Source organism: Rutilus rutilus (assembly GCF_951802725.1).
Source record: "Rutilus rutilus genome assembly, chromosome: 10".
Classification (NCBI taxonomy): domain Eukaryota; kingdom Metazoa; phylum Chordata; class Actinopteri; order Cypriniformes; family Leuciscidae; genus Rutilus; species Rutilus rutilus.
Window position 1 is genome coordinate 9,598,396 of NC_140215.1, and position 22,653 is coordinate 9,621,048.

Sequence of the window (22,653 nt, forward strand, 5' to 3'; positions counted from 1 at the left end):
TACATACAACGAAGAGAAGCAAATCACAATCCATTATGTAAATAGATGTTAGTAAGAAGACCAATCACAATGTAGTTTGGGAATGGGAACATTACGATGACGTCCTCTGCGTGCGTCGGCAAGTTTGGAAGCTGAGCGTCTGAGTTCAACGGGAGATTTTTAAACGGTAATCTTTCTGTTTAAAACTGTGGCGTTTACAAAACATAGGTATCTACTAAATAAATTAAGCAATTCGGGCTTATTTTTTTAGATTGTTTCATTAAATTAAACAGCGCAGATAGTAAACAAATCGAGTTACAGGTGCTGAATCGTACCGTGTGTCGGTGTTGAAAAACATATGGCTCATTTCCCGTATCTGATGTCCGCATGAGTTCACACAGGGCTGTTTATGACATTCTGTAAATTGAATTTCCATCTACTTTCTATAGAGACTTCTAGTTTACCATCTCTCTCCCCCTACCACTCCAATAAAATAAAAACAAAACATCATTCTGGGTTCACTCCGTGTCGACCGCCTAGTTCTCCTATGTCTAAACAGCCGAGTTCACAAATAATGACAATAAAAAAATAAACAAAAAACCGTTGATTTGTGGTGAACATACAGTATGAAGACTGTGGTTTGTATGTGCTGTTTAGTTGGTAACTCAGACCGTTTTGTAGGAGTAGCCTGTGTTTCTCTGTTTCTCTCTGTGGCTGTGGGCCTTTTCATCTCTACAGAAGTAGGTTGAATAATTAGGAAATTGTGTAGAGTCTGGATGGTGGGAGTGACTTAAGCGTGTGATAGTGGAAAGTCTTAGTGTACAGAAACAAACTGACACTTGTGCATGGACAAAAACACTCATGCACATACGCGTGCATGTATGCAGGATTGCAAAGACAAACTCTTACATATTCAGTCTGTATACAGACACATTTGAGCATTCACACATGATGAGCTTCTGTTAACACTAACCTCCCTCTCTATCTGTACAGAAATAGTGATAGCTGTGAATGTGAACTATCGTGTCCATACACCCCGAACCACTCGAGACCGCAGTACTGCACTCTTGTCTTTTTATAGAGACTCAGAGCGGGTTTCTCAGCCCTTTTATCTCAGAAAAAGATATGTGCATGGCCTCTCAGTGGCCCTCTTTACCTTAATGACAAAGATAACTGGTATAATTACATGACAAGCTGGAATTGAACTCTGTGTTTACTTGTCTGAGTGTCTCTTGCATAGTAACATTTTTATGTCTGACTTCAAAATGCAGCGGTGCAAAGCATGACTACAAATGCAGTTTCCATACCAGCTGAGTGAAGCCATGTCCAAAACACCCAGTTTACCCAAGACTGATGCTGCCTCCAAGTGGCGGAGGCTTTTTTCTTCTTCTGTAAAATGTTAGTCTTTTTTTCCACTCGAGTTCATTACCAAACTAGGAAAGTATTGTTTTTCCCAAGTGTCCAGCAGATGTCATCATTTCACAAACTATTTATTGTGTTTTGAAGGAATAGTTCATCCAAAAAGTTGTTCTGTCATTATTTATTCACCCTCATATGCTGCTATTTTTATTTTTATTTTTTGCATGGAAGATAAAATCTGACATTTTCAATCTCAGCACTTTTCCATATGATTGCTTTGTATCTGCGATAATATAATGTATGTCTTCTGAAGTCATACAATAGTTTAATCTAATTTTCCCTCATTGGCTGAGGGAAAGATGATCAAATTTAAATTTTAGAAATTTCTTCTGAATTGTTTGTAAGTAATTACAGAATTTTATTTTTGTCTGAATTTTCCTTTATTTAACAGTTTGATTTGATGTACATCATGCCCCTGTATTTATGTTGTTAATATGTAAAGTCTTGGATTTTTAGCCTTAATTTTATTTATAAAATATAAGATGACTTTAAATTATCCATGAGCTCATCCTGTAATTTACAGTACCAACAATTATCATTCTTTTATACAGTATGTCTTTTTCTTGGTCATTGTTATGGTTTGATATGGCTGGACTTTCATATAGCTAAAATACTATTTATTTCTCTGGAGGTGTAACTTTTTAACAGCAAATTTGTTCACCTTCAATGCTAAAGCTTTTATAGGATTATATATGATCTGTTGACTCATCTCTTAAGCCACATTTATCACACTGCCTGTAGTGCCTCTGTGATCCTGAAGATGGCAGCATCCTATAGCAAATCATGCTATCATCATAGTGGTCAGAAGACTGCTGTTAGAGAGCACAATTGAAGGGTTAGTTCACCCAAAAATGAAAATTATCCCATAATTTACTCACCCTCAAGCCATCCTAGGTGTATATGACTTTCTTCTTTCAGCCAAACACAATCGAAAATATATTATATCCTGGCTCTTCCAAGCTTGCTTTATAATGGGAGTGACTGATACCTCAGATTTTGAAGCCCAAAAAAGCGCATCCATCGATCATAAAAGTAATCCATACGACTCCATGGTGTTAATAAATGCCTTCTGAAGTGAAGTGATGCGTTTTTGTAAGAAAAATATCCATATTTATAACTTTATATATAAACTTTAATCACTGGCTTCCGGTAACGGCCGTGCACGAGTCTAGTTCTAGCGGAAGAGTGACCTCTGACCCGACACATGATGTATCGATGAACTTGGAAGTGCAGAGGAAGGATAGAGCAAAACACAGTCACGAATTAGAAGTCTAAGATGAGAATTTTTACAGAGAAATATTGTTTCTACTCTCACCTAAGCTTACACTACTCCTACATCCTACATCATTCGTTAGGTCAGAGGTCACTCTTCCTCTGGAACTAGACTCGCATAGTGATTATAGTTTATAAAGTTATGAATATGGATTTTTTTTTTTTTTTTTACACAAATACATTATTCTCTTCAAAAGGCCTTTATTACCCCACTGGAGCCATATGGATTACTTTTATGATGGATTGATGCGCTTTTTTTGGTGCCATTCACTCCCATTAATCTTGGAAGAGCTAGGATATTTTTTTAATACAGTATAACTCCGATTGTGTTTGGCTGAGAGAAGAAAGTCATATACACCTAGATTATGGGATCATTTTTGGGTGAACTAACCCATTGTCAAGCGGAAGCGCTTTGAATCATTACAACTTTCATCAGTCTGTTAGCAGTGATTCAGTTCTCTGTTCAAATCTAACTCAAATCTAAATGAGGGTGCCAGTGAAAATCAGAACCTTTTTTCAATTTCTATTGACAGCATCTCACAGACTGCTGTTATTAATCAGCACTTAATCAGCTAAACCAAAGTCTCTCTCGCTCTCTTATTCACACAGCTATAGATTCATTCCTCTCCGCATGTATTTTAGTGGGTAAATGTTTCTGAAAGTACTGAGCAGATGAAAACAGCGAGAACCCAGAGTGAGTCAGAGAACTCTCGCGATGAGATGCTAGCAGGAAGCATCTACCGAACGGAAAACAATTACACAGTCACTGAATCCTCTTCTAAGTTCTGATGAGGGCGGTTAGCGATGGCAGTGACCACGTAATGGCGTGTGTGTAATTCGGTAATGCTTCTCATTGCTCAGCGACTCCAGATCTAAGCCGCCTAAAGACGACACAATTTGTCAATTGACTCCGGGCCATTAAAAAAGTAACAGATCATCAAACTTTAGGGCATATTTAGATTACTGAATGCAGACTCATTCAAAAGAGCGTAATTATGTCATAACTTGGTCATTTGTACATTGCGATGTATTAATATCGATTACGGTCTAAAGATAGTAAAGTTAGTTATGTGTCATTCAGCTCAGTTATTTTCTCAAAAATGGATAATCTGTTCTCCGCAGTTCGCCGTAGACCGAATCAGTTCAGTTAAAGAGTCAAATGTGTGTTCAGAGGGGAAATTAAATGCAAACATGTTACTCTATGGAGTTTACTAGATGAAATAACATAGCCTCATATTAAACCTGATTCAAAGGAGGTTATAGCTAACATTTTTTTAATTGTATTAAGGTATTAAAGGTATAGCAGAGGATTTTCCCGAATTTTAGAAAAGAACCGCCCTCTCCACTTTTTGAAAAAAATGCACATGCGCAACACTATCTGCTCCCGAGAGGTAACGCCTATTAAACGTGTGCACGAGAGAGCATGCACGAGCTAATCATAGCTTACATTAACTTTTACTAGCAGTGATTTTAAATGGATTTCTCCAAATAGCATGCCAAACTTTACCTGTCAAGTAGAAACTTCGCGACTGAGGCATCAGTGGGAAGCCCAACCTGTGTTTTGAGCGCACGCCATCGTGTGAATCGTGTGCACGAGCACGTACGACGGCCTTACGTAAACATATCACCAGAATGATTGACACTTAGGAGGACCAATAGTCTTGATGATCCACCCGGAAAAAGAAAATCCTCCGCTATACCTTTAAGTTTTTTTAATCTTTATTGTATTTTTTACATTTTGTTCAACCTAGAGTTTTGTTTAGTGTGTAATGTTGCTGTTTGAGTTTGAAAAAGGTCTGCAAAGTTACAAAACACAAAGTCCAAGTTATTCTCGATATACCAGTTTCTGAACTTCCTGAAACGCCTTGAGTTTTCTTCCGGGGAAATACACCGTACACGTAACAACATTTCTCATTTAAATATCTCCTGCCCAAGTCATACGCAACAAAAAGAAACGAGGCCTGGTTGAGTTGCATTAGCATGATTTCGTAAACGTTTCGGTCTGTGCAGCCCCGCTTCATATCAAACACGCCTAATGACTTTGTGTAACCCCACTGGTTCGAGCTAGATTCGAAACGGCGTTTCTGACTCTTATTAGCTGTTCTCCATTACATTTGCAGGCTGCGTTTCCGCACATGGGTTCCTCACAAAACTGATTTAGGACAGACTTCTGTGGCAGCATAACGTTTTTTTTTGGTCTACAACTAAATAGAGCAAGTTTTTGGTGATAACTAAGAGAATATTTAATCACTACAATAGTAATTTCTTGGTCAAATACATTTACACACAAACCGACCACTAACTGCAACCTTATTTTTTAGCTTAACCGTCACAGAACGGAACACACAGGATTGTGGGATATCAAAGGCAGTGAAGGATACATCTATGCTGCCTTCAAAAACTTACTCGAACGAGCACTGATTCGCCTCCGATTTCAGGCATTTGATGGCGATTTCCACAAAACTCTCTGCGAGTGAAAATTGGGGCTAAAGTCATGGAGTGTGTACTCTGCATTACTGAAAGACTGGGAAGAGAGGTGCTGCAACAATGTAAAATATCTGAAAAAATAGTTGTTTTTTTTGAACATTCAAACATGAACACCTAGTAGACCAACCAAGACTTTGTAAAAGGGCATGATATGGCCTCTTTAAAAGGACTGCATTTGTTGTTATTTTGGTTCAGTATATACCCTGAGCCATCTCTGCCCACTTCTGTAGCCATATACATCCAGTCTGATAATCTCTTGTGATTCTGATGGTCTGTCGGGAAATAGCATTTCCTGAATGTAAATAATTGGAAAAAAAAAATCTAAATTCTCTGACACGCACTGCTGTTGGTCTTTTGTGGCAGGCTGTTGAGCGTCGATGCCGTTTGAATGCAGGAAGTGTAATGGGAGATAGCAGGGGAGAGAAGGACACCGGTGGAAATAAGCTCTGCCTAGTTTGATAAAGCCGCTTCATTACTTGGATATTGTGTGTCTGGAATCATTATGCACGGAAGGGCCTCTGGAGGCTCAGGTTTTATTGGCGGTCCTTGCACAGCTAACTCTCATCCATTAAACAAATCATGGAGTCATGTATTAGATTAGCTCTACACCCGGCATCAAGGGTGTTTTTGCCAACCGACGGAACCTCTGCTATTCACTCTCCTAATCCGGAAAATGAATTATGCGATTGAGAGCATCTGGAAGATATTGTCATACATACCATTCTGAGAGATTTATTAAAGGAACAAAAAATCCCATTTGAATATTTTGTCACTTAATTGTGTTGTTCGCTGTTGAGCTGACAAATGAGAACAGGAAAGCATCTTGTTAAGTGACAGCTGATGTTTTATAATATTTAATCAAATCGCAAAACTTAGTTACTTATTTAAAAGAGCATGTTCTCTCCATATAATATTAAGAAGAAGCCAATGTCATTTGCAGGGCTGTATGCTTGGGTGGAAACAGCTTGATCTCCTGCTGGCTCTGACCCTTGGTAACCCCAAAGGTGTGGCTATGACTCCCTCCTGTGGTGAAAGGTCAGTACTACAGTAACAGTGCCGAAACATCAGACCTGCACATCGAGCTGTCAAACTTTGCTTTGACTCCATCAGAAGTGTGAAAAGCAGAGTTTACAGGAAAAGGACAGTGAAAATGAAAGTGATTTTCTAGGTCAACCCAGTTTCCTGGCTTATATACAGCAATATTGTGTGTGTGTATATATATATATTTCATATTTTGCCTTAGTAAAATGCCTATGTAAAAGCTCTCTCTCTTATTTATTATTTATTATATATATATCAGTGTGGGCTGGATGTAATATTTCAAATGTATATGTATGGTCTATGTTGTCTTTATGGTAATACTTTACAATAAGGTTCTAGTTAACATGAACTAAGAATGAACAATACTTCTAATTCATAACATGACATAACTAAGAATGAACAGTACTTCTTCAGCATGTATTCTTAGTTAAGATTAATTTCAACATTTACTAATACGTTATTCAAATCAAAGATTGTATTTGTTAGCATTAGTTAATGCACTGTGAACTAACATGAACAAACAATGAACAGCTGTTTTTATTAACTAACATTATCAAAGATTAATAAATGCTGTAACAAATGTATTGCTCATTGTTAGTTCATGTTAGTTAATAACTAATGTTAACTAATGAACCTTATTGTAAAGTGTTACCGACTTTATAGGAGTCTTTATAGACTATGCAATATTAACAAATTCAATGAGGAGCACTGAAACATTGGCTGTAGACAAAAGCAGAATATTAGAAAACCCAAAGTTCGGCATTGTTTCAATATTTTGCTTTTGAGTAGTATGACCGTGTGACATGTTTATATGAGGGTGTGTGAAGCATACCAATTATTATTATTATTATTATTATTATTATTGCGTCTGACTGTCCCCGTCTTTGATAGCAGGTGTGAACGTGGAGTGTGTCATTAAAAGGACTTGGCTTAGTGGTCTGAACAAGAAGTTTTTCACTCTTTACAGACCCAGGGATGCGCAACCAACTCAGAAACCCCTAATATAAAGCATTGATTTTCTCTGTAACTCTTTGTAACCTGATTAGATTAACTAGATGTTCCTGTCCTTATTAACTTTGGGTTTCAGCTGTAATAGAAAACCTGTAAAATATCATGGAATTTTAAGATTGTAATTTCCAGATCTGGAAAAGACATGGAAATTCATACAAACTTTTAAAGTAAGAGAAGTTTTTGCAGTCTATATGTTTGGCCCCATGCAGACATTTAATTGAATGTTGCTCTTTGTGAGTGACAGTGCTAATATGTTGTGATTTTATTTTTTTATTTTTTATTATAGTAATATAAATGTAGAGAAAGTCATTGTAAAATCATGTACATGCATTGATGCTGCAACCCTGACATTACAAGATTAACACACATTAAGCTTATAGGCCTATCATGAATATACCGTCTGGGGTGGGAGCCTATATTGTATAATCATCCAACTTCTGTTGAGCTTAATTCGGAATAACGACGTCTACATGCGTCCTCTGCCAATTCATGATGGGAAAAGCTTTGCTTTTAAACCTCTTGAAAACTGAACAAACGCCCAGTTTTTGTTAAAGAAGACGCTGTATGCAGAACGAGACAGGTGTATTTAGAAGCGAGCGCCTCCTGAGCCAATCAAAAACTTACGCTGGGCGTGCTAAGGCGGGCTCTTGTCTAATTATACAGACTTTGGACCAATCAGTTGAGCGGAGGGCGGTGTGTAGTTCTTCGGGGGCGTGTCTTAGGCTTTGTGCCGTCGCAGCGCTGAAGAGCGTCTGAAGAGAGTAATGGCATGAGCCTTGCGTCGAGATCCTGTCAAAGCACTAAACAGCAAATTTCTCGCTCCTGAACTTTTACACTCTTTCTTGAGGACTATTTTACCATTTAAACGGGACGTCTTATTTCCTTATTTACTCTCACAAGCAACAGCAGCACTTGAGAAGTCACTCCTCCGCAGTTGCGTTCCTGTCTTAAGACATTTAAATTAAAAGGATATGGTGTTGGACATGTGAAACACACGGGCAACTTCAAACATGAAGCTGGCATCTTCTCTGTGTTGCCTCGGGTTTCTTCTCACTTCTGTGGCGGTCCGTCTGAGCGACTCGCAGCAAGGTGAGTAAACGACTGACCATCGTCTCGTGCGCAAAGGTGTTTATGCGTCTCGTGCGCGCACCTATGAGCTCTGCTTACTTTTTTTGAGGATTCTTCTCGCAGTACCCATCCTCTGGTGCGAAGAACCTTTTTTTCTTCTTCTTTTTTTTTTTTTGGTGCCTGAATCTCTCTTAACATTAAAACCCTGCAATCTATAAGATGCGTTATTGTAATGGTAAATGAGTGCCATTCATTCACTACCACAATGATGCATAGATTTCATGCATAGAGTCTCTATGTGTGTTGGTGTGAAATAGGCTGGCATACAGTTGGAGCAATGGCACTGATAGCGCAGAGTGGCACTGAAAGGGGCATTCAGTCTCATTGGACGTTTGTTTTGTTATTCTCAGCCCGTACACTGTCTGAGAAAGAGTTTGAGTGGTCATTGCTTTCCGTGCATGTGAAAAATCACTTCTGTTGCCTTGAGTCGTACGTCTGGTGCGTGTGACTGCTTATAGTTGACTTTTCGTTGGCTGAGAAGAAACTGGAAACTTGAAATGTCATCGTGCAATCAAATGCGCCATATTTGATTTGAGCGTCCTTTAAATTTTTTGATGTAAACATGCAGAAATGTAGTTATTTGTAAGCTGTCTTAATGTACAATTTATTGGGAATTTATGGTCTATTTCGAATGTTTTCTCATTGAAAAGTCTGCTTAACTAAACAGACTAAATGTTTTTAAAATGTAAGTAGCATTTTTTAAATTATACCATAATATGACTGGTAGATTTTATGACATAAAAATAAATACACAGCAATGTTGCGTCCACATCTCCACATGGTGGTAGTATGAACCGAGATAGTCTGAATCTCTCTCTCTCTCTCTCTCTCTCTCTCTCTCTCTCTCTCTCTCTCTCTCTCTCTCTCTCTCTCTCTTTTATTGACATTAGCCTATAGTTTTCATGTGTAGCTACATACAAATAATATGTTGTCTATTCCAAGTATATAATATAAAGGTTAAAAAGCAATGATATTAAAATAATAGGCTAACTGAAATACATTTTATAAAGTAAAATACAAATAAATAATTGTAGCTTGACATACTCATTTCCTTTCCCCCTCCCCCCTCCCCCCACACACGCACACATGCATTGATGAATAGTCATCGTGACTAATTTTCAAACGCAGATCCATCCAGAATAGGTATAAATTAATCAACCTCGATATCGATTACAGTAGTATAAATGATGCTGTAGCCACGATCCTCCATCACAGTCGAGCTGAACTGACCTCATTAAAACATTCAAGAAAACTTTATAGCAAAGCATTACGCCATTTGATGAATTTGAATCGCTCGAAACTTTCAAATGTTTATAAGCGCAGTTTGCGTTGTGTGTTTTCAAAGCTAATCCGTTATTTGTGGCGATTAGACACACTGACCATTGACTAAAGGGCAAAAGCAGTTGTCGAAAGCAGGTAAAGATCACGAATTCTTATAGTTCGTCACTGATCTCAGTGTCATTGGCAAAGGCACGGGCTCCTGACGCACGTCTGCGCTCCGCTGCGCTGCCCGGAGGAGACACGATCCTGATCCAATTGTTGTTTTAGATTAAATAAATTAAAAAACCCTTAGGGGAGAGCGATTTTAATGGGTATACAGCTAAAACAATAACAACAACAACAACACTACTGTAGGATATTCTGCAAAGTTACATTCGGTAAAAGTAGGCTAAATAACATGCTTATTACGAACATGATTTGTAAGAAATGGTACATATCTCCGGATGTTTCTTTGGCTTGCACCAATAGAAGAATCAATTTTGGTGCTAAACAGCCTTTGCAAGTTTCTTTTTTCTTTTCTTTTTTTTTAACAGAACCATTTTAACCGATCGTTACTCAACTGTAATGGGTATGGCAAACTTTCAAGCTGTTGTCCAGTGATTTGACATGCTATATTTCATCAAAAACTAAGCTAAATGTTTCCAGTTCATCTATACCTATTTGTTATGCATGCAGGTTTTATAAACTCATATTAATGTGGAAACATTTTAAAAACTAATTTGTCACTTTTTAAATGAACTTGAAGGTAAAGATCGTTTACAGCTGTGAAGAAAGTTTTGTAGACTTTTCCATTTGCATGTCAGTTTTAACCTGAAATCCTTGTTGAAGGAAAGTTTTGTCAACTGCCTAAACATAATTATTGAACCTAAGGTCATTAAACATGTACATGATTCCATGAATACATAGTGAATAAAATGTTAATGTTAAATATTTAAATGATTATTAAATGATGTAACTTTGTTTTGGTCAATAATTTGTCTCATCAGTCACAGGCCATACTATGGGCAAATCTTGAAGCGTGTCCTTCTGCTGAATGCCGAGTTTATGAAAGGGTTAATGATAATGATTATGATGATGAGAGATCTGACCACTGCAGTGTGCTGTTGTGTTTAGTTGGCTGTATTGCTCATTATTGTGATCTGTATCGGTTATCGTTTCAGTCTGTCTGAATATGGTCGTGAATTTAAATCAGTCTATTCCATGACATTTAGGAGCCGTGCCAGCAGCAAGACTTGTGGGGAATAGTAGGAACACAAATATCAGTTTGTTAATCGGCTTATCTTTGGATTAAGTCACGTCAGTGAGACTGGCTGCTGATGAAAATGAATCGTTCAGCAATTTAACTCTCCTTTTCTCTATCTGATCTTTTTCTATGAATCTATGATAGATTCCCTGCTACAATGGAGCTGTGTTACAAGCATGAGAAGTGAATAATACAGGGTAGTTTGTCTGTATATCTAAAATCTTAAAATGGCTCCAAACTGAACAGAACCATTTTAAGGATTAAAATGCCTTTTTTTTAAATGTAGGTTGCATAAAGAACCTTGCTTTGATATCTATCTATCTATCTATGAATGAATGTGAATATTACATTTTTGTTAACTGTGGGAAAGTACATTTCCTTAGCTCTGTCCATTCTGATCTGGCCTCTCGAGGTTTCATACAAGCTTTTGATTGACAGCTCCCATATGAGGCCAAAGTATCCCACGGGAATCCTTTCTCCTTTTCCCCCTCTTCACTTTCTGTAGAAGTTGCATTGCTCTATTGAATCCATTTTGAGCATGCTTTTAATCCCTGCTTTTTTAATGCTGTTGTTTCCGCAAATCTTTTTTCTTTATCCTGTATAACATGTAACTTCGTCTGCGGCTTATGATATGGCATATGCTTATTCGTGAGGCGTTGTTTATTTATATCCAGGCACACACATCTCAAGTTCACAGTATCTAAATGTTTACACAGTGTGGCACAGACAGGAAGCCCTATCAACAAAGAAGGGTAAAGTATTTGCTTTTATCGTGGTAGTCGAAGCGCATCATCTCTCGCTCTCTTTTTATTTTGTCAAAGTGAGAGGGCACAGTGCTACAAACGCCTGCCCACGCAGCAATAACCCATTGTCTCACAAAGCCCATTTATTCCGTTTTTCTCCATCTTGGTCCAAGAAAGGCAGGCTGACCTCTGAGCCCGTGTGTCTCAATGGGAAGAAAAGCAGCCTTTGATTCTGTTAGGAGCGCCAACTCCTGCCAAGCGAAGGCGGGTTCCTGCGCAGCGTGTTGCTCTCTGCTCCGGCTCTGAGTGTCTCCCTGCGCTGACTGCGATACATGTGCTGCCTCAGCCTTCCAGAGGCTAATGGGAATTTGATGATTTGTTTGTGGATTTGATCATGGTAGACCTGCTACTGGCTCAAAGCACATTGCATATTCATTCTGTCACTTCTCTCAATTTCTACACTGATTTAACCAACAAAACCTGCCCGCTGAATCTCCTTTGAATGATTGTTTTTTTTCTTTTTCTTTTTAAGGCTCAAAGATCATATCTAAATGTTAAGGTCTTCTTGAAGGCCTAGTTCAGATTCATTGTATATGTACAAAAAACAGAATTTCATGGTTTGGAACTATTTATTAACTTGAAACGCTGTATGCATGGTGCGAGACGCTGAAAGAACCCCAGTGAGATTTGATGTTATGGCCAATGATCAAACAATTACAAAATAGCAAAAACTAGAGGATCTGTTTACTGTAAATCGCACCTTACAGTTTTCTCTCCAAACATGTTTAATTTTTTTTTCTCCCCACATCTAATGAATCGAATTACATGGCCTTTCAACAGTAGTTACTGAGCAGAGTTGTGGTACAGTTGGTGCCAACAAGAAGTGTGAAATGCCTTCATACAGCCTGAAGTCTAATAAGACTTGATACCTTACAGAGTCCGTAAGGGAGAACAGAGAAAGAGAGAACGTTTATAATGTGGCCTTTTATGCATTCATATGCTCATACTGTGTTTACAATCTTCTGTTGGTTTGACACTTCACTGAACTGTTATCAGTATTCATACATGCAGTGTTTGACCAAGTGTAAAAGAACATGGCAACCCATGTGTAATTCATTACGCAAAATTGTTTTCAGAGAAAATGTTCGTCCTGACAATAGTATCTTAGAGGATCGCATCAGACAGAAGTTGAAGGTCAGCTACACTGTAAGTCAGAGGTTCAAATCATTTAACCTCTGACTGCTCAGCTCCGCTGGTTGGGGATGATTTCTCTTTATCTAGAACAGCAGTGACTGCCAGATCGACCCCATGTGGCTGTTTTCTTGATTTCCATCTTTACAAGTTCAGCAGTGATGTATTGAAACAAGAGCAATCTTGGCCTGAAGAGAATGTGCTGGAATAAAATAGTTTTGAGAGCTGAGCGAGGCATTAGAATGATTACAGCATGACAACACCTTTTTCTGTCTTTTTTCGGGCAATTCTTTATCATTTTCGATTTCGTCTGTGCCTAACAAAATGTCTCTTCTGAATGCCCCAAGCATCTTTTGTCCTTTCATATCTACTAAATATGTGAGAGTCCAGAAGCTCAATCAGCAGCACTTGTGGCGTAAATTTGATTTCCACTAAAAAATTATTTAGACTCATCCTTACTTTTCTTCAAAAAATAATGGAGGGAATGGTGTGGCACTTAAAGTGCAAATAAATGGAGTCTTTTTTGGGGGGGAGGATATAAAAGCAGAAAGCTTTTCATTTTAGGATTTATAATACTTCCTCAGATAAAATGTGTATTATTTGAGCTGTAAAACGGGTTAATTTTTGTTTCATTTTAGTGTAAGATTGTATCTTTACACAGAAAGGTTGTAAAGGAAATTAATTATTGTGAGTAGTACTCAACCTTTAATTTGTTTTATTGTTTGGAGAAAGTCTGACTTTTGTAAAAAAAAACACAGGATTTTGGGAGGTTGTATGAAGTTGCAAAGGTGTTAGTGATGGTTACTAGGTGGATGCTTATCGAGTCATAATATGGTCCCTATATGGCTCTGGTCTCTCCTTCAATGTCTATGGAATTTCTCCTCGGCAAACCACACACCACGGTCATTCAGATTTGTGTCTGTGCCACAGTGTCGTAAGGGTTTCTTCAAACCTCTAACCCTAAGTATGAGCCTATAAGCAAACACTGCTATTGATGCAATTTGAACGTTCCAGCTAATCATTTGCTGCAATTTTCAGATTTGCAGACTGTATATGTTGGCCATTTCACCTGGATCAAAGTTCAGATGAACATTCGAGTTTAATGACAGTTCTTCTCCCTTTTAAGTGACAAGGGTGACAGAGTGACAGTCAATAAACAGCGCAACGCCAATCAGCGGCAAACAGCCGCTAGCTATTGTTTCATGCAAACTCAAGTTCCACCTCTTCACACTGACAAAATTCATAACATTCAGTGTTCTGACTCATTATACAAAGTGCTATTCAGATGTACATGAGCAGCTCAGACGTCTGTGACTATGATGTTTGAGAGCTGCTTTTGTCCCTCTCTCCCAAAGCCAAAGACAGGCTTTGTCAGCCTACAATTAAGAACAGCAGAGGGGCTGTTAATAAGTGCCATTCCGAGGATTTTCGTCTGCGTGAGGACAGAGATGGAGAAAATGAAACATTGGCTCTGATTGACACTGCCAATCGTTTAATACAGTCGTCCTGCTCTCCAGGCTTCTCCTGCCTTCTGCTTCAATTCTTCCTTTCAACTTCTTTCATCCCTTTCTTGTGCATGCCACAAAAGCAAGAAATTAGTATGACAATGGATATAGGCCTAATCTTTGCTAAAATACGCTCATTACCGCAGCGCATGGAATTAAAAGCAATTATACGGAATTAAAGTTATTTGTGCATCCCCAATTTCTTGTCTTCTTTCCCCTTGTTGTTCCTTCTAAGGTCGCTGACAACTAAGTGAGCTGTTTCTCCTCATTTAAATCCCGCCCTCCTCCACTTTTGCTTTTTCAAACTCCTGAATAATGGACTTAACAAATAAAAGAATAATTACAGACTCGTGTTCTTGGCTATAAACAAAATGCACCTCCCTCTAATGAGCGTTTCATGTTTTTCTTTCTTGTGAGGGGCTGCTGAAGGGGCAGTTTCTCTGAATGCCTTGCACTCTTTCTATGTAATCCTTTTTTTAAATATTCAGTGCTAATCTGCATTTACAATGTAATTACAGGCAGGCTTTGAGCGATACTGACTGTTTAAAAATGACTGCTGCCGAATGGACTTAATCTTGATTTGCTAATATGTGTTTGAGTAAATATCAGAAGAGCAGGCAAATATGTGGATGTGCGCTGAATATTTTATACATCTTTTTTTATGTTTCATATGGACCCTTTTCACATACTGTGATGATGCATTTCCATTAACATCCTAAATCTGGAAAAGTTTGTTTATATTTACTTTTTTTATATATATTTTTTATATAGGCCTATATAATTCTACTTTTATATGTATGTACATTATTACTTTGAGTTTTATACCTTTATTAAATGACAAAAACTGTTTTTTTGGTAAAAAATAAAGCCAAAATATTAAATGTCATGGATCCCATATCTAGTGGATTGAACCATAAAATGAAAATAAAATGAAAATTACAAATATAATGCTTATTAAGAATGAGAATCTAGAAGTATATTACAATATACTTAATACTTTTTGAGTTACATGCATGCAAACATTGGAAAAACAATATTTATGGCACTCAGGCATGTCTGTTCTATGCATTTGTTTTGATTAAAAATAAAAAATAAACATAAAAATATTGGTTTTTAACCACTGACACCGTGTACATTTACCAGTTTACTCATGGAGCTATATTGAGATCAGAATATCTCTGGAATTGAACGATATAGGGTCATAAAAGTAAAGTTTTGCTATTAACCAAAGTACTTTATCCCCTTTTTCAACTGTCACTGTTGGCATATAATGCAGCAAAGATTGCTAAAGTCAATCTATTTACCAATCTCTGTGTAAAAAAAAAAGAAAAAAAGATGGTTGCCATCTGTACTCTCCTGTAATTTGGCTCCAAATCTCAGAGGAATTTTGTCATTTTGGCGACCTACTACAAAATAGTGGATTACTCTGTAAATATACTCCATGACATCTAATATTTTGGCTTTCATCACTATTTATGTTTATCTTTCTTCAGAAAATTATATTAACAAAATAAAAATAAATGAGCTGAAGAAGCTGAAATTTGGTTGATTTGACATGGAGTGACACTTTAGAAGTTTACATAACCATGACGACTTATGCATTTGAGAAGCCCAGAAATGTGAAAATGTTCCATTATTTAGTTAAGAGGATATACATGGATAAAATCAATTCATTGTAAGAAACAGTCTGGACATTGCATCACCGCTGAATCATTGATTCAGCTTTTGGGACAATTTTAAACTGTCATTTAGTAACACTATTTTGTAAGTTTAAATATTCAATATTCTCCCCATCTCTAGAATGGACAGTCAAAATTAATGTTGTAAGTACTTGATGAGTTAAAGGTGAAGCGTGTAATTTCAGCATCACTAATAGCACCAATTTACACACTTACCCATCTGCCAAAAACATTTAGTCCCAACCTAGCATTTGCTTTAAAATCGCTCCCTCTCTTTTTTTTTAAACATCCACTTAAACGGTTTGCAGTTCCGTTTGCTTCCAGTAGTGGTGTATAGATTGCACATTTCACCTTCTCTCTCTTTCAGTCTTCCTTTTTCTGTATTTTTATGTCATTGCTGTATAATTAAATGTTTGTATTCCCTCTCAGGGACATATTTTTATTGTGCTGTGTGCAACAGACACATTCTGTCCCCACTAATGAAGCTCTTATGGATGTGAGCGGTTTATAGGTGATTTTACAGCCCGTAAGGAGACATCAGGGAGAGAGGAAATGGAAGAGACAGAAAATGAGAGATTTAGAAAGGAGGAAAAAGACATTGAAGAATAAAAGCGAGTACTTAAGAGAAATGTGAATGCTCATGCCATTTATGAGAGTGAAATGGAGAAATGCCAAATAAAAGTTAATGGTGAAGTTTAGAAAGAAGCAATAATGTGATTAAAGGATTGGGAAATATAAAATGACCAGAGGTGGAAAGGGAAAGCGATCACACTGAACCAGAGGGTCAGGCCTGTGCTGCATTTGTTGATATTTTAAAGGAGTAGTTCACTTTAAAATGAAAATTACCCCATGATTTATTCACCCTCAAGCCATCCTAGGTGTAAATGACATTCTTCTTTCAGACGAATGCAATCAGAGTTCTGGCTCTTCCAAGTTTTATAATGTCAGTGGATTGCAAACAACAGACTGAAGTTCAAAAAAGTACATCCGTCCGTCATAAACGAACTCCAAACGGCTCCGGTGGGTTAATAAAGGCCTTCTGAAGCAAAACGATGAGTTTGTGTAAGAAAAATATTCATATTTAAACCTTTATAAAGTAAAATAACTAGCTTCCGGCCAAACGAACATACGGATTCCACTTAAGTGTAAAGCACAACTTCTGCGAGTAATGTGACGTACTGCTGATATTGACGCACTACGCTACTTCCGGCATAAGTTCGTTCATGACGGATGGATGCACTTTTTTTGAGCTTCAATCTGTTGGTTGCGATCCACTGCCATTATCAAGCTTGGAAGAGCCACGACATTTATTAATATAACTCCGATTGTATTCGTCTGAAAGAAGAATGTCATAAACACCTAGGGTGGCTCGAGGGTGAGTAAATCATGGGGTAATTTTCATTCTAAAGTGAACTACTCCTTTAACGCTGCCCAGCAGTCTGTGCCAGTCTCTGTGGGCCAGCGGTCACCTTGGTGCAGAGGAGAAAAAACGTCGGCCGTAAAGGCACATAAAGCACTGAATGAGAGGAAAGGGGGAAAGGCAATTGACCTTGGCTGGCTGACTGACTGCGGGAGAGATGAGCCATGTGCTGAGCAAGGACTGTCGTTCAACCTGTAGAAGCTTAGAGGAAGGGAGAGTTGCTGTCTTTGTGTCTGTCTGCTGAGTTATTTTTCTCTGTGAAAGTCTGTTTTTTTTTGCTCCGTTTTACCTGGAAGTGATGAACAATTTCCCCAATGAATTGACTTCGAAGCAAGCTCTTTCTTCTGTAGATGGTATTGGAGCCGATAACTTTTTTTTTTTAATACCAGAGACTGAATGATGTTCTGATGGCTCTTATGAGCTGGTACTTTTCAGTGCATCAACCATACAGTGCAGCCATTGTAGTCTAAGTGATTCCTGAGTGAATGACTCTCATGAGCCGGTTCTTTTTATTGAATCACGGGTCATGCTGTATGGTTTTGATTCACAACACTAGTGTTATTTTTTTCCCCAACTGATTCTCAAGTGAATGAATCCCTATATTTCTTAGTGAATCAAAACAGTACATCACAACCAGCGAAGTCCAACTGATTCCTGAACAAATTAATCTTATTAACCAAATATGTTTTGTTAGTACTCTTTCCCCGCCAGCATTTTTGATCATTTTCACAAAACTTTCATGGCCCACAGAATATTTTGTTGTATGAATATCTGAACATGCAAAAGAAAGAACAGAGCCTCTGCTTTTAAACAAAAACAAAACAAAAACAAACAACATTTTATTATAGCTCAAGGCGTTCTTTTTTTTATCAAAACTTGAATGTGGGTGAGTTTCATAAAATGAAATATAAAAAAAGCAACATTTTGAGCTGAAAAAATAGTGTTTTTGTCAAAGACTACATCCAGATTGGATTCAGACCGATGATCAAAACATAGATGGAGATCGAGTACATCAACACCCCTAAAGCTTCCCAGTTCTATAGCTCGTCCTGGGTCGACATTTCATTGAATAAAATTAGGCAGTTTTGATGGATATGCGGTTTAATGTTGATGATCGTGTTATTTTACATGTATCTGCTTACATATGCTATCGCTTGTTTCTGCTTCATATTTTGCCTGTTTTGATCCAGAGATTCCGTACTCTTTCAGAAGATGTGTCATCGCGTATGACAGTGAAAACACAGAAAGCCGGAAATTTCCATCAATGTCAGGGAGGTGTTGTCTCATAAATTATGGAAATTTCCATCAATGGCGGGGAAAGAGTTCAAATGAATGAATAAATGAGTCAAATGATTCTACCTTTTTTTGTGTCTAGTTTCTGTTTAAGCTCAGTGAGAATAACTGGACTGCAGTTATGCCGTCTCTAAAAATACTGAAAAGTCAGCTAAATATTTGTGTAAACAGACGTTTTGCAAGAATTTGAATGTTTATCTATAATTTCATCATTTGGGAATGGAATTGCATGTCTGTTTTTCCAAATAGTTTTTCCTCAAAAGTACTGAAAGAACGGTTTGTGGCAACGCAATAAAGAAAACACAATTTAATTTCTTACAATATCTTAGTTTCTATTTACAATTACAACATTATGATTTTATGATTTCTTACATTTCCCATCCCTAGTATTTGGTGATACAGAAGAGCAGAGAATCACGGGCAGCACAGCATTGTTTAGTAGGACTTTGGGCTTTGCATAGCAATATTGTTGCAATGTCATCTTTGTTGAGTTTTGCCTTCTGTGGCTATTTACTGTGGACAGCTGTGCTTAATCTAGGAGGTCTTATGGTGACCTGGCTATAGATTTAACAGTTTGTTACACACTTGTACACACGCACACATGACTGAGACTGAAACTTGTAAATGCTTCATGCTGAGGCGTCTGCTGTTTGAATGTCCCCTGCTTCCCGATACACATGCATAAATACACACTAAACCCCCCAGCAAGGTGAACAGAATGCTGATGCAGGATCATTTTGGAATATGGAGGGAAGAGATCTCTAATTTTAGCCGCAAAGGCTCGAAGGCCAGATATTCGCTTCTTTCTTTTTTCGTTCCCTTTTTTGGCATGGGGTTGAATGAAAGGGGCATGGGTACGTTTCCCAGGAGCAGTGGGTAAAGCAGCTGCTATCAGAGAGACTGGACAGCCCAATTAATCAGACCTCACTCTGGGGAGCCACAAGCCTCTGACAGGGACGTTTTATTATGGCCGGCCACCGGACACCCAGAGTCTGCCATCTACACAACCGCTGCATGCCGCTCGGCGGTGTGTCTCTATCTCATACTGCTGCTCCATCTTTTCTCCCTCAAACTCACTGCTAGCAGACCTCAGGGATGCCCGAAGGGATTGCCATTTGTGTGGTACGCAGTCATGCTACCTACTTTATGCGTTCACTTCCTATGCAAAACACTTGAGATGAATTATTTATTATTATTGTTATTTAGACAGGTAAAATATATACCAGTATTCCTAACCTTATCATACTAATTACTTTACTCAATCCGGAAAATCCTACATTTGAATCTGTTACCAAATGACATCATACGGACCTCATCAGTGGCGTCAATATCAATGTGAACATTTTTAGAAGTTGGGATAAAATCTAGTGGGCCTAGATTTTACATAACATAAGTTTAAAAGGGATTTTTATGTTGATTTTTGTATTGATAAACAACACACTACTGTTATATATATATATATATATATATATATATATATATATATATATATATATATATATATATATATATATATATATATATATATATATTTTTTTTTTATGAAATTAGATGCATTAAATTGCGCAAAAGTTACAGTAAAGACTTACATTTTTACAACAGATTTATATTTTTAAATAAATGCAGTTTTTTCAACTGTCTATTAATCAAAGAATCCTAAAAAAAATAAAAATAATAATCTAGCATGGTTTCCACAAAAGTATTAAGCAATACAGCTGTTTTAAACATTGATGATGATGAGAAATGTTTCTTGAGCACCAAATCAGCATATTAGAATGATTTCTGAAGGATCATGTGACACTGAAGACCTGAGTAATGATGCTGAAAATTCAGCTTTGCCATCACAGGAATAACTAATATTTTAAAATATGAAATAGCTACGTTAAATGTTAATAATGTTCTGCAATATTATAAAAATTTTTACTGTATTTTTTAAATGCAGCCCTTGTGTGTATATATATAAAATAAAACACCAGCTCTAAACTTTTGAATATATGAATGCTATTTAAAAAAAAAAAAAAAAAAAAATCAGGGTAGTCGTTAGTGAAGGTATTGTGAAGGTATTTCCAGGTATTGCAGACCTGCTATGGTTAAAGTTGGAGAAACTGATTGTAGAGCAGCAGTTACAGTAACAACTTTATTCCCTAATCAGAAGCAGTCGGCAGTGGATTGAGTGAGAGAATTCCACCCCAGATCACTAGCATTTGCAAATAAGCATATACACACAACATGCCCATGGATTTCTCACATCCTATGTGAACGTTTTCCTGAATATGAATATGTATACATATATATTTGGCCACAATGCAGATTTAGCTTAAATTTCTTTATAGAGAATTTTCTCTTGTTGTCTCTTTCACTCATCCGCTTTCCCTTGTTTGACATTTTCCAATTTTCTCCTTGTCGTTTAAGTCATAGCTTGGGATTTGATTTGAGAGTGATTTTATTTGTGATTGTGCGTTTGTGTGAAGGGTCGAGTAAATCTGTCGACATCTTTTGGTAAATTCACAGTCATTTTTTTTTTTCTTCTCAGCTCTCTTTCTGTTTTGAGTGAACAAACTCTTGATTTTTGTTGATTTTATAGCCTGACTAAACTTTTTGTAGGGAACCCGCTGCTCTCTTCTCTCTGCATCTTTCTCTCCAAACTCTTTTCTTAAGGTCTTGAAGCCAAAAAGATTTATTTTTATTTTCTTGACCAACACACCATAATTGATTTGCTGCAAACACTATGGGCAAGCAGAAATGTGGAGAAAATCTATTTAAGGAAGAAGAGGAAGTTCAAAGGAAGTTCTTGGCACAAAGGGACGGAAACACGATCACCGGCTACGGCATACATTTTTCACAAATTGATGAAATGTATGCTGTTGTTCAAAAGTTTGGGGTTGGGGTGGTATATATATATAATTTTGTTTTTGAAAGAAGTCTCTCATGCTCACCAAGGCTGTGTTTATTTGATAAAAAAAAAAAAAAAAAAAAAAAAATATATATATATATATATATTTTTTTTTTAAATAACTGTTCTCTATTTTAATATAATCAAATCTAATATTTTGCTTAATATTTGTATGGAAACTATATATATTTTTTTTTCAGGATCCTTTGGTGAATCAAAAGAACAGCAATTATATGAAATAAAAATCTCTTTTTTTGTAACAATGTAAAGTCTTTACTCTCACTTTTAATCATTTTTAATTCATTCTTTCTGAATAAAAGTATTATTATTTTATGTTTTTAAATAATAATAAAAAAAAAGGTCTTAAAGACCCCAAAATGGTAGTGTATATATTGGATGCAATGCAAGTAGCTTTGGTTAAAAGCATTTAAAAAGTGTAAAGAAAATAAATAATTTGTGATGATGATGCACTATGGACTGCTGAAATTTATATAGAAACATTTTCCCTGCAGAATTGTTAATTCTTTCTAAAATTAAATCTTATTTTTACATTTACATTAACACATTTGGGGGATTCTTTTATCTAAAGCGACTCACGGTACATCTAAAATATGCATTTTGTGATTTCTCACACAAACTCATGACCTTGGATTCAAGCACCATGCTCTACTTGTTCTGCTACAGAATCCCTAATGGGTCAATTAAGATAATTTGCTATGGCCAATTGTGCAACTAACCAATAGCTTTACGGGCATCCAGCAGTGATAACGCCTACTATAACCAACGGTACAGACATTTGCTGAACTGTATATGTGAATGCCCTATAATTGTATCCCTTGTGAATCCTGAACTTGTCAATCCCCCTCGTGTGACCCTCAGGTACTCCCACCATCTCCTGTGCTCTTCTTAGCATGCGTTTAGGTGTCTGCGCTGTGCCCTGCGGAGTGATAATAGCCAGCTTGCTGTTTCCCAGACTCCTCTCCCATTACCTGAGTTTTGTGTTCTCTCCTGGGGCTGAGCCTGTAAAAGAACACCGCACTCGGAGATGGGCCAAAGCCCCGAACAACA

General features: G+C 37.2%; 1 protein-coding gene across 2 annotated transcripts in view; it reads left to right on the forward strand.

The window, feature by feature from the left end:
* Positions 1-7,952: 7,952 nt before the first annotated feature.
* erbb4b (erb-b2 receptor tyrosine kinase 4b) overlaps positions 7,953-22,653 on the forward strand; it is a 290,413-nt gene continuing 275,712 nt past the window's right edge. For both annotated transcript variants that reach the window (XM_084420233.1, XM_084420234.1), the window contains exon 1: positions 7,953-8,298. In XM_084420233.1, coding sequence (XP_084276359.1) covers positions 8,220-8,298 — 79 coding nt within the window. In that variant the 5' untranslated portion in view covers positions 7,953-8,219. The remainder of the gene's footprint in view (positions 8,299-22,653) is intronic.